The 16,488-nt window shown below is 43.8% G+C and overlaps 1 protein-coding gene and 1 non-coding gene across 2 annotated transcripts in view; one reads left to right on the forward strand and one right to left on the reverse strand.

Annotated features, from left to right (window-relative positions):
• Positions 1-16,215, forward strand: part of ZFYVE26 (zinc finger FYVE-type containing 26) — a 65,916-nt gene extending 49,701 nt beyond the window's left edge. The window contains exons 35-42 of the mRNA XM_012781131.3: positions 389-607; positions 6,664-6,861; positions 7,564-7,763; positions 8,589-8,730; positions 9,029-9,088; positions 10,294-10,476; positions 11,738-11,782; positions 14,107-16,215. Of these exons, the coding sequence (XP_012636585.2) occupies positions 389-607; positions 6,664-6,861; positions 7,564-7,763; positions 8,589-8,730; positions 9,029-9,088; positions 10,294-10,476; positions 11,738-11,782; positions 14,107-14,310 (1,251 nt within the window). The 3' untranslated portion in view covers positions 14,311-16,215. The remainder of the gene's footprint in view (positions 1-388; positions 608-6,663; positions 6,862-7,563; positions 7,764-8,588; positions 8,731-9,028; positions 9,089-10,293; positions 10,477-11,737; positions 11,783-14,106) is intronic.
• Positions 5,079-5,185, reverse strand: LOC142871620 (U6 spliceosomal RNA). Its single transcript, XR_012919855.1, has one exon. It is a non-coding gene; the product is annotated as a U6 spliceosomal RNA (small nuclear RNA).
• Positions 16,216-16,488: the final 273 nt, after the last annotated feature.

The following is a 16,488-nucleotide window of genomic DNA, read 5'->3' on the forward strand; positions in this document are numbered from 1 at the left end:
GGCTCAGAGCCTTCCCAGTTTATATTCTGTTTTTTTCCATTACATATAGTTAGATAAGTAACTATATGTGGTTATATAAGTAATAGAGCCAATTTTTTTTAAAGGAAAGTATAGAAAACTATTTTTAAAAAGAGAAAAATCACATTATCCCATACCCAGACTAATTAGTATTAAGTTTTTGGAGAATTTTCTTTATATTTTTTAGTGAAATTGAAGATATGCCATATTTTAATATATAGAATTTTGAATCCTGTTTTTCTACCCTTAAAACTGTATTGTGTGCATTTTTCCACATTGATAAATATTCTTTGAAAGCAGTATTTTTAGTGACTGCCAAGAATTTACTGAGTTCTGTTTTTCTCTCTCTCACTCTCTCCTTTCCTGTCAGCAAGATGACGATTACTTTGCCACCTTGAGGGAACTAGAGGCTACTCTTCGGACCAAGAGCCTCTCTCTAGAGGTGATTCCTGATGGGAAGGTCATGAACAACACCTACTACCAAGAATGCCTCTTCTACCTGCACAACTATAGCACCAACTTGGCCATCATCAGCTTCTACATGCGGCACAGCTGCCTGCGGGAAGCCCTGCTGCACCTCCTCAACAAGGTGAGCCGCACCAACACAGCTCGCCTAGCTTGGACCAGTTGGCTTTAAGAGGGATGATACGCCCCCCTTATGGTTAACCCAGTGTTGAGCTGTGAGATTATCTCTGGCAGAGTGAGGTCAAAATGGAAGACTCTGTCTACACAACCATTATTGGATGAGTGTGCAAGAAATCTTAGCCTGGATCCCAAATCACCATCCTGACTGGCAGTGGCACACGTCATCCATTCTCCCAAAACATGTAGCAGAATTGGTTAGTAGTTAAGAGCATGGTCTCAAGAATGAGATGTGTGGTATGAGTCTTGTGTGACCTTGGGCATATTGCTTAGCTCTCTCCATTCCCGCACGCCTGCCCACCTGGCCTGGGATGGTGTCCAGCTTCTGGCCCAGCTGCTGGTCCACTCAGAGTTGTTACCACAAGGGCCAGGAAGCACCCATGGCACCTATCCTACACTTGGACCCCAAATATATGTTGAAAGGAGAATGTGCTCTACTGTTTTCCTCTCATATCCTCTCCCCCCTCCCACCAGAGACATTATTTCTTTGGAGCCACTGATAAGCAATCAACATGCTGTTTCACCATGACCCTTTGACATTCCTTTTTGATTTTCATTTTTTAAAGTTCTATTTATGTGTTTATTTATTTATTAATGAATGAATGAATGAAATGGGACCCAGGCTGGCCTTGAACTCCTAGACTCAAGCAATCCTCCCACTTCAGCCCATCTATTAATAGTAGGTGGGACTATAGGTATGAGCCACTGCACCTGGCTGTGTTCCTTTTTTTATCTGAATGTTCCATAATAACTTTCTGAGAAATTGTCTGAGGTGTACCAGATTTCATAGAAAATAAAAGGAGCTCAAAGCAAACCTTAATTTCATTCTGTCACCCTAAATCAAAATGGCAGTCAATGAAAGTTTACAGATAGACCTATTTTCTAGACTTGCTCCAAGTGAAATCAGCAGTTTGCAGAATCATGGTGACCATACCCCTACAGGACAGTGAGGGAGGTGTTTTCACCACTGCTTAGCTACTGACTGTGTTTTAGCTACTAACCAGGTCTCAAGAATAATGTGGAAGTCATCTTATTTGGAGTTTAATGCTTTTTTCCTTTTCCTCAGTTTCCAAATGAGTTTAGAGGTAGAGACTGGACATCCCCCAGGTCTGTTCTCTCTGATAACTGTAATCCAAAGAGTTAAGCTGCTTACTTAATTAGCTTGGCATAAGCTGGTGACCCCATTGCTCTTGCTTTATATTCGTCACAACTAGGGAAGAAGCCTTCTTTTTATCTCCTGTAATCATTATCCTTGAACTGAAATATCTTGCCTTTATTCTCAAGCATGTAGGGACAGCAGGAAAAAATTGTGGAAATTACACCTGAAGGCCTAGAAGGTATAGGTGTTCTGTTTCTAGCACTTTCTCTTTGCCCCTTTGCCCACTTTGCCCCCAGAGTGAGCTTTCTAAAACATAAATACACTGAGTTTATTCCCCTCCCTAAAAAGCTGTCAGTGGATCCCCACAGCCACAGGATGAAATCCAAATTCCTTAGCAGACTATAAGACCCACCAGAATCAGGCCTCTCATTTCTCCAATTTATTTTCTATCTGTACCCTACATTCCAGACTCATCAAATTACTTAAATTTTCCTGATTATACCATATACTGTCATATCTCCACAAGTCTTTTTTATTTATTTTTTTTTGAGACAGTCTCACTCTGTTGCCTGGGCTAGAGTGCCGTGGCATCAGCCTAGCTCACAGCAACCTCAAACTCCTGGGCTCAAGCAATCCTTCTGCAATCCTTCACAAGTCTTTATATGCTGTTCCCTCTACCTAGAATGCCCTGTCCCTCCTTTTTTTCTTGAGAAACTCCTGTTTATTCTTTCAGTATCCTTGCAGACCCTCTCTGTTGAACATTCACAGAATATTCAAGCAGCATCAACCACCTCTTCCTCTGCACCACCATTGTACTTGTTATTACATTTATCCCAGTGGGTTGCAACTATTTGTTTATAATTGGATGTGGACCAAGAAGACCTATATTTCACTTATGTGTATTCAGGTACCCAGCCTAGTACCAGTTATTAGTCAATGAGTAGGTAGATGAATGGATAAAATGGAAGTTCTTAAGGTACTTTTCTTCTGAGGAATTCCATCTTTCCTACAGAGCTAATGACCCTGCTTCTTAAAGTCTGGCCTGCAACTTTTAGATTGGGTCTGATTCCCAGTTAGGAATAGCCTGAATCAGAAAAGGAGCCCTAACCTTCACCCACTATGGATATTCTCAAAACCCAGATCCTCTCTGCTTCTAAACAGCTCATGGCAAGTGCTGCTGTGCCAGTGTGTTATACCACTATGAGTTTATAGTCATCCTTTACTCTCCATGGATTACTCTTAATCTAAAGTCAAATGCCAAAGTGACTTCTTTTCTTTTGCCATGGAATGGGAGTTTATGAGTCAGGATCTCTGAACCACAGGTGAGCTTCAGAAGCAGGGAGGTTAATATGTATATATCCTTTCCTGAGGAGTCAGTCCATAATGTTTATTGTTTCCTCATTCATCTAAGAAATATTTATCAAATAGTCAAAGACTATTCTGGGCACTAGAGATACAGCAGTGGAAAAAAAAAAAGAAAAGAAAAGAAAACAGACAAATCTGCCATTATAAAATTTACATTATAGGAAGGAAAGAGACAATAAACATGGGACATAAAATATATAGTGTGGGTGATGAATAAGAAAAAAGAAAAGGCAGGGGAAGAGGGAGGGTTGCTTGTGTAATCTTAGACCATGTGTCTTAGGTGACATCTGAGTAAAGGACATGAGGAGTGAGTCATGCGGATCTATGGGGGAAGTGTAGTCCAGGCAGAGGAACTAACAAGGGCAGAGGCCAGGGTGGCTAGAGCAGAGTCAGCTGGGACAGGGTAACAGTAGGTAAGATCAGAAAGGTAACAGGCCTGATCTTTTTTTTTTTTTATTTCAGCATATTATGGGGGTACAGATTTTAAGGTTTCAATAAATTCCCATTGCCCCCTCCCCCCACAAGTCTGAGTCTCCAGCATGACCATTCCCCAGATGGTGTACATCTCACTCATTATATATGTATATACCCGCCCCCCTCCCACCTGCCCAATACCCTATTACTGTAGTACCTATGTGTCCACTTAGGTGCTGCTCAGTTAACACCAGTTTGCTGGTGAGTATATGTGGTGCTTGTTTTTCCATTCTTGGGAAACTTCGCTTAATAGTATGGGTTCCAGCTCTAACCAGGAAAACATAAGATGTGCTATATCACCGTTGTTTCTTAGAGCCGAATAGTACTCCATGGTATACATATACCACATTTTATTAATCTATTCTTGGGTTGATGGGCACTTGGGCTGTTTCCACAGCCTTGCAATTATGAATTGTGCTGCTATAAACATTCGAGTGCAGGTGTATTTTTTGTAGAGTGTCATAGGATCTTTTGGGTAGATGCCTAGTAATGGGATTGCTGGATCAAATGGTAGATTCACTTGTATTGCTTTAAGGTATCTCCATATTGCTTTCCACAGAGGTTGAACTAGCTTGCAGTCCCACCAGCAGTGTAGGAGTGTTCCTCTCTCTCCGCATGCACGCCAGCATTTATTGTTTGGAGACTTTTTGATAAAGGCCATTCTCACTGGAGTTAAGTGATAACTCATTGTGGTTTTGATTTGCATTTCCCTGATGATTAGAGATGTTGAGCATGTTTTCATATGTTTGATGGCCATTCTTCTGTCTTCTTTAGAAAAGTTTCTGTTCAAGTCCTTTGCCCACTTTTTAATAGGGTTATTTGATTTTTTTCTTGCTGATTTTCGTGAGTTCTAAGTAGATTCTAGTTATCAGTTCCTTATCGGATGCATACGATGCAAAAATTTTCTCCCATTCTGTAGGTTGTCTGTTTACTTTCATGACTATTTCTTTGGCTGTACAGAAGCTTTTTAGTTTGATCATGTCCCATTTATTTATTTTTGTTGCTTCTGTGATTGCCTTTGGGGACTTCTTCATAAACTCTTTGCCTAGGCTGATGTCTAGGAGAGTGTTTCCAACTTTTTCCTCTAGAATTCTAATAGATTCATACCTTAGGTTTAAGTCTGTTATCCAGCATGACTTGATTTTTGTGAGAGGTGAAAGGTGTGGGTCCTGTTTTAGCCTTCTACAGGTGGCTATCCAGTTTTCCCAGCACCATTTATTGAAAAGGGATTCTTTTCCCCAGCGTATGTTTTTGTCTGCTTTGTCAAAGATTAGATGGCTATATGAGGATGGTTTTATATCAGGATTCTCACATCTGTTCCACTGGTCAATATTCCTATTTTTGTGCCAATACCATATTGATTTAATTATTACAGCTTTGTAGTATAGTTTGATATCTGGCATATTAATGCCTCCCATTTTGTTTTTGTTGCCTAGAATTGCTTTTGATATTCGGGGTCTTCTTTGGTTCCATACGAAGCAAAAATATGGAACGCTTCATGAATTTGCGTGTCATCCTTGCACAGAGGCCATGCTAATCTTCTCTGTATCGTTACAATTTTAGTATATGTGCTGCCGAAGCAAGCACAGGCCTGATCATTGATTGTGAGGAATGAGAAAGGAAAGCACTGGAAGATTGTAGGCAGAGAAGTAACATGATCCAGCTGATGTTGTAACAGAATCACTCAGTTTGATGTGTTGGCATTGGGCAGAAAAGAGACAGTTTGGTATGCTGGTGGACCTGGGAGGAGGCTATTGCAGTAATCCAGGCAAATGGTTTGGGCCAGCGTGGTCCAGAGAGGGTGGTGAGAAGTGGTCAGAGTCTGTGTGTATTGTGATGGTCGAGCCAATAGGATTTGCTGGTGAATTTGATGGAGGAGTGTGAGGGAAAGGATAACTGTAAGGTTTGGGGCCTAAATTACTAGAAGAATGGAGTTACCATCTGAGAAAGGAAAGACTGAGGAAACAGCAGATTTCAAGAAACAATCAAGCGTGCAGTTTTAGAAGTGTTAAGTTTGTTAGATACCCAAAAAGACAAGTTAAATAGGCAATTGGATGTAAATTGGATATACAGTTCTAGAGTTCAGGAGGAATGAACAATCTGGACATATGGATTTAGGCACCGCCAACAAATAGATAATGAGCCATGAGACTGGATAAAATCACCAAGAGAGCGAGTATAAATGGAAAAAAGAGAACAGGTTCCTCCTGAGCCCTGGAGAGTTTGGGAAGAATCAGCAAAGGAAATTGAGAAGAAGCAGGCAGAGATGTAGAAAGAAAACCTGGAAAGGATGAGAAATCCTAGAGGCCAAATAAGGAACTTTTTCCCAATTAAAAATAAAAATTTAAATTAAAAATCAAAAGGTAGTTTTTCAAGGAGGAAGAAGCCATCATGTATATCAAAAGCTGCTGAGGCTGGGCACAGTGGCTCACACCTGTAATCCTATCACTCTGGGAGGCCGAGGTGGGAAGATTACTTGAAGTCAGGAATTCAAGACAAGCCTGAACAAGAGTGGAACCCCATCTCTACAAAAAATAGAAAAATTAGCTAGGCATGGTGACGTACACCTGTATTCCCAGCTACTCGGGAGGCTGGGACAGGAGAATCGCTTGAGCCCAGGAGTTGGAGGTTGCAGTGAGCTATGATGATGCCACTGCACTCTTGCCCAGGCAACAGAGCAACACTCTGTCTCAAAAAAAAAAAAAAAAGCTGCTGCTGAGGACCAAGAATTAACTGTTAGGTTTAAGAGTTTCGTGGTCACTGTTGACATAAGGGGTAGTTTTGATGGAGTTATGGCCACAGAAGCTAGATTAGAGTGTATTCAAGAGGAAAATCACAGGAGGGAAATTGGAGACAGCAAATGTAGATGACTCCATCAAGGAGCTTTTCTGTAAAAGGAAGGAGATAAGTGAAGCAGTCACTAGAATGAGATTCTCAAAGGTATCTGTGACACACAAGGTTAAGAAGCACTACTAGGGGAGGATGCTGAAGGTAAGTAAGTGGATTCCAGACAGTGCCAGAACCCAGGCTCAAGACTTCTGACTTCTCACCTTGCCCTGCTCTAGGAGAGTCCTCCAGAAGTCTTCATAGAAGGCATTTTCCAGCCAAGCTATAAAAGCGGGAAGCTACATGCTTTGGAAAACTTGTTAGAATCTATTGATTCATCCTTGGAGAGCTGGGGAAAGTACCTGATTGCTGCCTGCCAACATTTACAGAAGAAAAACTACTACCACATTCTGTATGAGCTACAGCAGTTTATGAAGGTAATAACAGCCTCTTCCTGTCCTCTACCTCTGTTGCTGATGCCCTGCCATGCAGGGGAGGCTAATTGGGAACAAGACTGCCATTCAGTCCCTGGCATTGCTGTTTGACTAACCCTAGAGCAAATCCATGTTCCTGTCTAGCATTATTAAATAACGTTAGGATTTGTATCCTAAATTTAGAGGCAAACTTTAATCTTGTCAATAATGCCATTCTTTAGAATGCAATGAATGTAAAGCTCAAAAAAGAAGTATGTGGTAGTTTTGAGATAAGCATGAGGCATGAATGCAGAATTCATACAGAATGATAGAAAAGCAAGTGTGGTTTTAGAGAAAATGCACGAAGGGAGAAGGAACAAATTCCTCCCAATCTATCTGAAGATTGTCAATACTAAATTACAGAGAAATTGAATTATTCAATGCCAGAGTAAGAGCGAAGCCAATTTGAATGGAGAGTCAGGAGCATCTTTTTTTTAGATCTCTTCAGTGGTGGAATAATGTCCTACCCAAGAACTCCACCAGTCAGTGCACTATAGGATCTCTTGGACCTTGGAATGATGGACACAAGATAGCAGTTCAGCTGGTGGTGGGCGTGGGTGCTGACAGCCAGGCTTCATGGGTGGAGATCAGATCTGCATTCTCATCACAGCCCACCTCCAATATCCCTGATTTCCTTTGACCTGAACATTCACTTTCCTCTTCTAGGACCAAGTCCGGGCGGCCATGACATGCATTCGGTTCTTCAGTCACAAAGCAAAGTCATATACAGAACTGGGAGAGAAGCTGTCATGGCTGCTCAAGGCCAAGGACCACCTGAAGATCTACCTCCAAGAAAATTCTCGCAGCTCTGGAAGGAAGAAAACCACCTTCTTCCGAAAAAAGATGACGGCAGCTGATGTGTCAAGGTAGCTCAAGGCTCAGGGGACCATTGGTGCAGGGCAGAAAGGCTGGAACTGAGTGTCTCTTAGTGATAAAGCTGCTCTTAATCCATGAACCCTTAAAAAAACTCTAAAATGAGTCATCCCTGGATGGCAGTGTCTAATAGCAGCCTGGAAAGCCTATGGAGGAGTTTATAGAGGAAGTGGGGAGTAGAGGGAGGATTAAGATCACAGGCTACCATCAGACTAAACTCCAATAGTCTTGCACCAGGCAAAAAAGGTCCTACATGTTCTGGTCCCTGCCAAGTTCTCCATCTTTGTCTCCTGCTACTCTCTTCTTCCTCACTAAGTGTCAGTCACTGGCCTCCCAGGGTTCTTCAACACACCAAGTCCTTTCTTCCTCTCAGCTTTTATACTTACCAGTCCCTCTGCTTAGACCATAACATCTAACATAAATGCTCCAGCACTACCATTTATTGCCTTCAGAGACTTAATCATTAAATATTTTATGTTTCTGTGTGCTATACATCTCTCCTCTAGCCTATAAACTCAATGAGGGCAGAGTTCATATCTCTCTTGGCCTCTGTTGTTGTACCTGGTACATAGGTGCTCAGAAAATGCTGGACCTTATCCAATTCCACAGTGCACCTTAACTATTATGAGTCTGTGCGTGGCAGTAGACCACCCATTTTTGTCTTGTCATAACTCCTCAGAGGGTACTTGGAGGTCTCTGCATCATTTGTTTTGCCTTTTCCATCACCATCTTATCCTGACTTCCCAGTCACCCAGCCCTAGTCACCTCACTCCTGAGGCCCCTCATGAGGCTGGACTGTGTGTGTTCTGTCACCATAGGCACATGAACACACTTCAGCTGCAAATGGAAGTGACCAGGTTCTTACATCGGTGTGAAAGTGCTGGGACCTCTCAGATCACCACTTTGCCTCTGCCAACCCTGTTTGGAAATAACCACATGAAAATGGATGTTGCCTGCAAGGTATGTACAGTGTTTCAGACCCCTAGCAAACTGTCCTCATTTTTCAGAACACTTGTCACAATTGTAATTGTCTAGTTATTATTTCAGGTGTTTTATGGCTGCCTCTCCACTGTAATGTGAGCCACAGAAGGCTAGGGACCAAGTACATTTTGATTATTCTTATATCCCTAGCGCCTGGCACTTAATAGGGTCTCAACAAATATTTGTGAATAATTGAATAAATAAGGGCCATCATTCTTGATTGAGAGGCTACTCTAGTAATTATTGCTTCTTTAATCACATTTCCCCTCCTTTTCAGGTCATGCTGGGAGGGAAAAATGTAGAAGATGGTTTTGGAATTGCATTCCGTGTTCTGCAGGTATGACTTGAATTACTCCAGATTATACCAAGGGCAAGCAGCACCTGACTATAATCTCGTGGGAGATTATTCTTTAGAAAATTTTTATCCCAAGAAAAGTAGATTTACATGTACTAGGGCTGAAATCAAGGAGGTGGCTCTTATAGAAGTGTGTCAAATTCAAGACTTTAGGCCACTTTGCCAAAAGCTGAGTTACCAATGACAAATTCATCAAAAGCTTTCAAATAAATACTAGAAGCCAGGTCTAGAACAGTTCCCCACAGCTTTTTGCCTGCAGAACCACTGCTTGTCCTTGCAAGGAAGTGTGGCTGGAAGGGGTAGCCAGGGCCTTTCCACTGGCCACAGGGGCTGCCCCTCCTCTCCATCCTCTGTCTGCACAGGAGCTGGCTCTAGGGTACCTTGTCTGTTGCTTGTGTTGAAAGGACACAGGTGCAGCTGTGGCACTGTCATAGGGGCTAGAGCAGGGCACTGAAACCACAAGGGCAGAGTCTCTCCAGATCCCACCACCACCACACAGCTTCATGCAGATGCCCAGGAGCCGACTGAGGACCATCACTGTTCAGGGTAGGCAGAGCACTGTACACATTATGCATGTCTCGAGGATCAGTGGCTTCATAAATCATCAGTCAGGTGTCTTTCTTCCCACCCATTTGCAGTGTTGGACAAAGCCCTCCACACACAGATATCCCTGGTGGGCAGGCAATGGGGCAGCTCCACCCAGGCCTTGTGGCAAAAGAGTTATCCTAGACCAGGTCTAAAGGTGTTTATATGGCAGTTTTAAGCAAATCAATCTTTTGGTGAATTGGTCTGTTCTGAACACTTAGGCATCTCTTAACAGAGCATAGCATCAGGTGTCCAGTGTAGAAAATACCAGCCCCCTACACCTTTTCCCCAAGAAAAAGGTGACTCATTAGAGAGAAAATGAACCAGTCTTGGAAATTTGACAAGAATTTTTCAGAAAGTGCCACAGCAGCAAGTGATATTACCATTTTTAGATATTAAGGCTACAATTTTTTTGGATGCTTCCTAAATGTCTAAGTCCAAAAAAGAACTTATGCTTATTTTGTGTTTGTTATATTCATATTTTCTATTGTGACTACAGTCCATGTGGCTTATGTGTACTGAGCATAGTGGGAGCTTTTCAGATGTCACGTCCCTTCCTCTATTGCTGTTCCCTAAGCCCATCATCCCATGCCCTGTTCCAGGACTTCCAGCTGGATGCTGCCACGACCTACTGCAGAGCTGCCCGGCAGTTGGTGGAGAAGGGGAAATACAGCGAGATACAACGACTGCTCAAGTGTGTTAGTGAGTCAGGCGTGGCAGCCAAAAGTGATGGGGACACCATCCTCCTCAACTGCCTGGAAGCATTCAAGAGAATTCCACCCCAGGTGAGTGCTCTCCCATACCTCTCGGCTCTCTATCTATTTCAGGTCTTCATATCCCCCTCTTTGTTTTTCTGTTCCTCATAATGTGCCTGAACCTCTATAAGATCCCTCTGCAATAATGGCCTCACTCTAATCGACCTTCCCTGTAAAGAAAATTTATAGTGATGACCTCTATCCCCAGAAGGTGTCCCTTGACCTCCCATTGTCTAATATTGTTTGCTTCTGGAAGTGCCTATGGACCAATGGAATTGAGCTTCTCCCTGAGATTCTGGAGGAGGCCAGGGTGAGCCAATAGGTGGCCTTTGAAGAATATTGCCTACAAAATTGTACCCCTGTGGCTTCCTTGTAGGTGAACAGAACCACCCCCATTTGTGAAGGCCAAAGATAGGCAGGCCTCTTGGGAGCTATTCCTTCTCCCCAAATTCTCAAGCTTAGTGTTAGGGTTAGATTTCCTTTCTTGCTCTTATAGTGGGAGTTAAATTTAAAAAGAAGAGTCAGGCTGGGCACAGTGGCTCACGCCTGTAATCCTAGCACTCTGGACGGCCAAGGCAGGTGGATCACTCAAGGTCAGGAGTTCGAAACCAGCCTGAGCAAGAGTGAGACCCCATCTCTACTAAAAATGGAAAGACATTAATTGGCCAACTAAAAATATACAGAAAACATTAGCCGGGCATGGTGGTGCATGCCTGTAGTCCCAGCTACTCAGGAGGCTGAAGCAGTAGGATCGCTTGAGCCCAGGAGTTGGAGGTTGCTGTGAGCTAGGCTGATGCCATGGCACTCTAGCCCAGGCAACAGAGTGAGACTCTGTCTCAAAAATAAATAAATAAATAAAATATAAATAAGAGTCAGCCGAGTGTGATGGTGCACACCTGTAGTCCCAGCTACTCAGGAGGCTGAGGCAAGAGGATCACTTGAGCCCAGGAGTTCTGGGCAATAGTGCACTATGCCGATTGAGTGTCCACACTAAGTTTGGCATTGATGTGGTGACTTCCTGAGGGCAGGGCAGCACCAGACTGCCTAAGGAGGGTTGAACCAGCCCAGGTCAGAAATGGAGCAGGTCAAAATTCCCATGCTTGATCAGTAGTGGGATTGTGCCTGTGAATAGCCACTGCACTCCAGCCTGGGCAACATGGAAAGACCCTATCTCTTAAAAAACAACTGCAAAAAAAGTCAGGCAGGCATCCCCATCCTGAAGTCAGAGTGGCTGGGCTAAAACTGTGTTGGGTTCTCCCTCTCACAACTGCTTTGTTTCTGTTCTGCTCAGGAACTTGAGGGTCTGATCCAGGCAATACACAATGATGACAACAAGGTGAGCAGAATTGTCTCCAAACTCTTGGGGTGCTAATGAATAGCACCTTGGGCTTGGTTGTCACCTTTATCCCTTGTTTCCCACAATAGTTCCCATACAACCTTGTATCTCAGTTTCTTTGCTCTCCAGAGGTGGAGCTGGAATCTGGATGGGGTGTAGAAGGGAGAGAATAGGTGGGGAACAAGTGAACATCACTTTCCCAATTCTTTGTCCCCAGGACAACTGTGTCCTAGGCTGCTCTTGAATCTCCATTTTATACTGCAGTCTTCTCTGAGAGAGCCCTAGGAAATTCTTCCCTACCATCTTTAGGTTGACTGAATGAGGTTCCTAGAGTGAGCAGGTATTTCTTTATCCTGGAGGGGAAAAGGTTCAGTGAGGAAAAGCCTTACCCAACCCTTGGACCAACAATGTCCACTAGTGTCTCATTCTCCTTGATTATGAAAGGCTCTTCCCTGTTTGGGAAATTGGTGCCAGCCAGAATAAAATTATTCCCAGCTGTCCCCATTTGTTGCTAACTATTGGATGGGTCCTGCCGCCATCTGCAGGAAGGCTCCCAGGCCAGGAGAGGCAGGAGAAACCCAAACCAGTCTGAGCTGCCCTGGCCATCAGCAGAGGAATGATCTGGCAGCTGAGTCCCTCGTGATGAAAACTAATGTCAGGCGAACAGCTTCTTACCTGTTCCCTGGGGCAATATTACTAATTCCTGGACTGAATTTCCTGGGTGTCTTTATGTCACAGAGTTAAAGAACACGTTCTAAACATTTCTTCATTTATTTTTGCAATATCTTGGAAAGGATGAAATTTTAACATTCTGCAATGTGGAAAATTACCTTCCTGGAATCAGAATGAGATCCTAACAGCCAGGACAGACACCCAGGTCCCCTAGTTCTCAGACTGTGGTTCTTTTCAAGCCTTCACTGAGCCTCTCACTAAGCAGGACAGAGGGTATATCCTTGGAAGAGACAGGCACTAAAATCTAGGTACCCCTTATTATTTTTTCAGGTTTTTTTCTCTCAGCAGTGACACTAATGCACTTAAGAGATCTCAGGTTACAAGACCTCGCCAAAAACCAACTTCGTTGAGCTTATATTCCAGACTCTGGCAAAATGCCTTTCTTTTCTTGATAGGAGTTTTGCCTGCCAGCTTGTGATATGTATGTAGTGTACGTAGGTGCTAAGTGGAGCTGAAGGCTTGGAAAGAGCTCACATCTTAGGAGCAGCAAGCAGACACCCAAGTAGCAGGAGTTGATCACTTTAGTGACCTCAGAACATGCCAGACATCTAGCTGCAGGAGACTATCTGTAATTGAGTTTAGACAGGAAAGAAGGATGTTAGTGACCAAGAACAAAAAAAGGTGGAGCCTCGATACATGAAGAAAAAGAGTCCCTTTTACTAACTCGGAGGGACTGTTGTGTCAGAAAGGCAGCTGCTGGTAGAAGCTTTGTGGCAGCTCGTGAGGCCCTCGCTGTTTACCAGCGCAGGATTCTGGCTAACCAGGGGACTGCTGATGAGAGCAGGGCCAGGGAAGGAAGGATTTCTCCTCTTCCCCAATCTGGGGATTCATAAGATGGACAGCCTGGGAGAGACACACACACATGCACGTACTTTGAGCTGCCTCTCATCCAAACTAGAGAAGTCAAGTCAGGACTAAGGTTAGACCTTTATGAGACCTTTCTAATTGTGTATATCTGTTTTCCTCTCCAAATTTCCTGTTAAAAAAAATTTAATTCAGCAGGCTGAAAACAGAAAAATAGAGAAGGGAGATCTATGTGTTCATCGTTGGGGGGAGGTATGAGGGCTTATTCATTATTCATTCATTCATGTAATGCATATTTATAGAATGTCTACTAGATGCCTGGCCCTGTGCTAGGCACCTTGAATACAAGGAGTAGAGGAAGCAAACACTATCCCTGTCCTCATAGAACTTAAAGTCTAGTCAAGGAGACAGACATCAATGAAACAATCACGCAGATAACTATAAAATCACAACTCGTGGGCAGTGGCAGTGCTGGCTGTGAAGGCAGGAGGAAGCTAGAGAGCTTGGGACAGTGAGGAAGTGCCTCAGAGGGAGAGGACAGAGTCCAGATTCCAGCCGCCCTGCCTTGTTTTTTAAATTCTTAGCTTGTTAGTAATAACTTTTTATACTATTTAAAAAAAAACACAGTGTAATACCCTATGTCCAGAATATTTAAAGAGTTGTTATAATATCATGAAAAGCAAGAACCGAGTTATTAATTTGGTAGGTGAGAGATGGTATCTGTCAGCTGGAGCTTTCTGATTCATCTGTGATGGTTCCTTTTCCACTGTCTTATATCTGCCTGCCAGGTTCGGGCCTACCTGACATGTTGCAAACTGCGTTCTGCCTACCTGATTGCCGTGAAGCAAGAACACTCTCGGGCTACGGCCCTCGTCCAGCAGGTGCAGCAGGCCGCCAAGAGCAGTGGGGATGCAGTTGTGCAAGACATCTGTGCCCAGTGGCTTCTGACAAGCCACCCCCGGGGTGCCCACAGCTCAGGCTCCAGAAAGTGACCCTGGGCAAGGGGGCAAGGGAATGTGGCCTGAGAACTTTGGCAACAGCAGTGATGGTGGTGCCCTTCGTCTCTTTCCTCCTGTGGAGTGGGACTTGTCTGGCTCTGCCCCAGGTCGGAAAGAGCTGGATTGGACCCTACTTGCCTCCTCGGGCAAGAACAGGACCTTTCACACAAGTGCCATGTTTCTGTAAAATTGTGGAATCTGTGTGTATCTGTGTGTGTTCATCTGGAGATGGCCAGTTCTTTCTACCTCAGAGTGAGTGAGTGAGTGTGGTACACATATGTGCACACACATGCATGCTCCTGTGCACTGACGTTTACACCCAAGCATTTATGAACAAATGAAACTCTCCTCCATTGAAAAGAGGCACTTTAGACTCCTGCCACTCTGGAAACCTTCCCTGCGTTTTGGTTCTTGACCCGGGTGCTCCTGTTTGTACACAGTCCCCTCCATGTGGGCATGCTGTAGTAGTTCCTCTCAACTAGAGGGGTTTTACAGAAAATTATAGAATAACGCCAAAAGGATCGCCTCTTTTCCCTTCCCAAAATTCAGAGATGGCTTTGAGGCAAGTGCTACCTGTGGAATAAAAATTTTCCAGGTATCTCCTCTCCCAAGTACAAGGAGTCAACGTGCATCTTTGGAAGGTAGTCTGAATAGAAGTGTTTTCAGGTGCCGGCATCGGAAAGCTGTGAGTGTGTACACCTCCGATCAGGTCTGGGCGGCTGACGCATTGGCAGGAGCGTCACCATCACATTTGCGAGAAAGGCAAACCATCCAAAAGCGGTATCGGGTTGCTCACAAGCACAGAGCTGGCTCTCATGAATGTCCCTAGTGCAGAGTTGGTGGGTAAGAGAACATGCCTCCTTCTTTAAGACTCTGGGAAGAAATATGGTAGCCTGGATCCTAGGACTGAATGTCTAGACTCCACCTATTTGAGTTGCAGTCCTGTTTGTGCCCCTTGAATTGGTTAGAAAACTACTTCCTCTTCTCTCCTGCTTCCTTTCAGTCCCTTCAGGACCACTGGATGGATATGCAGACACCTGGGGCCATTGAGAAGTCAGGGCACTTCTTTTCTCTGTCTTAACAGAGGGAGTCAGGGGTTAGCTTCAGAATTGGGCCTATGGACAAGAGTCAGAACAAGGGCATAAGGAATAGGTCACATGCAGTTGGTGGAAAACTAAGTGAAGTGCTTTTTAACATGCACTTGCTTGTCTTCCCACTGAGATGTGACAGTGTTTGGGAAAGGATTTGTCATACTCAGTGACTTTGATTTGCAAATGAGAAGCCTAAAGAAAAGCTCTGGGGCTCTGAGCCTCCCACCAGCCAGAGCTCAGCCTGTTGCTCTAACCTTTGATGCTGAGTCAAACAGAAACTAGAAGCTAAAGTCAGTGTCTAGTGCTTAGAAACCCTGTGGATTTCCTTCTGAACTAAGTTTCTTAATAGTAAAATAAATAACCCTTATGGACGTCTGTCAGATTAAAAGTTTGGTCCTATTAGAGAGGAGAAAGACTGTAAGGAAAATACTGGATCCCTTTGGGCTGATGTTACTTTTTCTTTCCTTGAGTCATAGGACGCATCAATCCCCCAGGAAATGACATTCCCTGGCATCTGCTTGCCCTTCTGAGTCTGTCCTTTTTGCACTGAGCATAAGCACTTTATACTAATGGGTCACAAATCTTAATTAGGGATGTTAAGACCAGATTTTCCTGGCTTTTTCCTCTAACTAATTGAAGTATCAAATAGGGAACCATTGACTAGACTGACATAAGATGAGGCTAAAGGCCTTTGAGCATCACACTGTGGTCTCCAGCAGAAAACATCACCACCACTAAATCAACATCCTTGTCGAGGGGTGGAATGTTTTACTACAAGCAAGCCACAATAAAGTGTCGATCTGACAAGTTTCTTGGTTTCATGACTCCTTTGTGTGTCTCGCTCCTACCCTTCCCATCCTCTTTCCTTGTGGAAAAAAAAGGTGAGTGGGAAAGATCATACAGCCTTCAACTCTTAACCTTTTTCTCTAAATAATGCCCATAATGACTGGATGACTCTTTGGTTAGCATTTATCTCATGTTTCCTATTTGTTAAAAACTATTGGTACTCTCTCTACTACCAGAAAACCCCCCCCTTTTTTTTTTGCATCAGTTGGGGCGAGATGGATATAAGTAATAATTC

The sequence above is a fragment of the Microcebus murinus genome, chromosome 6, assembly GCF_040939455.1.
Source record: "Microcebus murinus isolate Inina chromosome 6, M.murinus_Inina_mat1.0, whole genome shotgun sequence".
Classification (NCBI taxonomy): Eukaryota; Metazoa; Chordata; class Mammalia; order Primates; family Cheirogaleidae; genus Microcebus; species Microcebus murinus.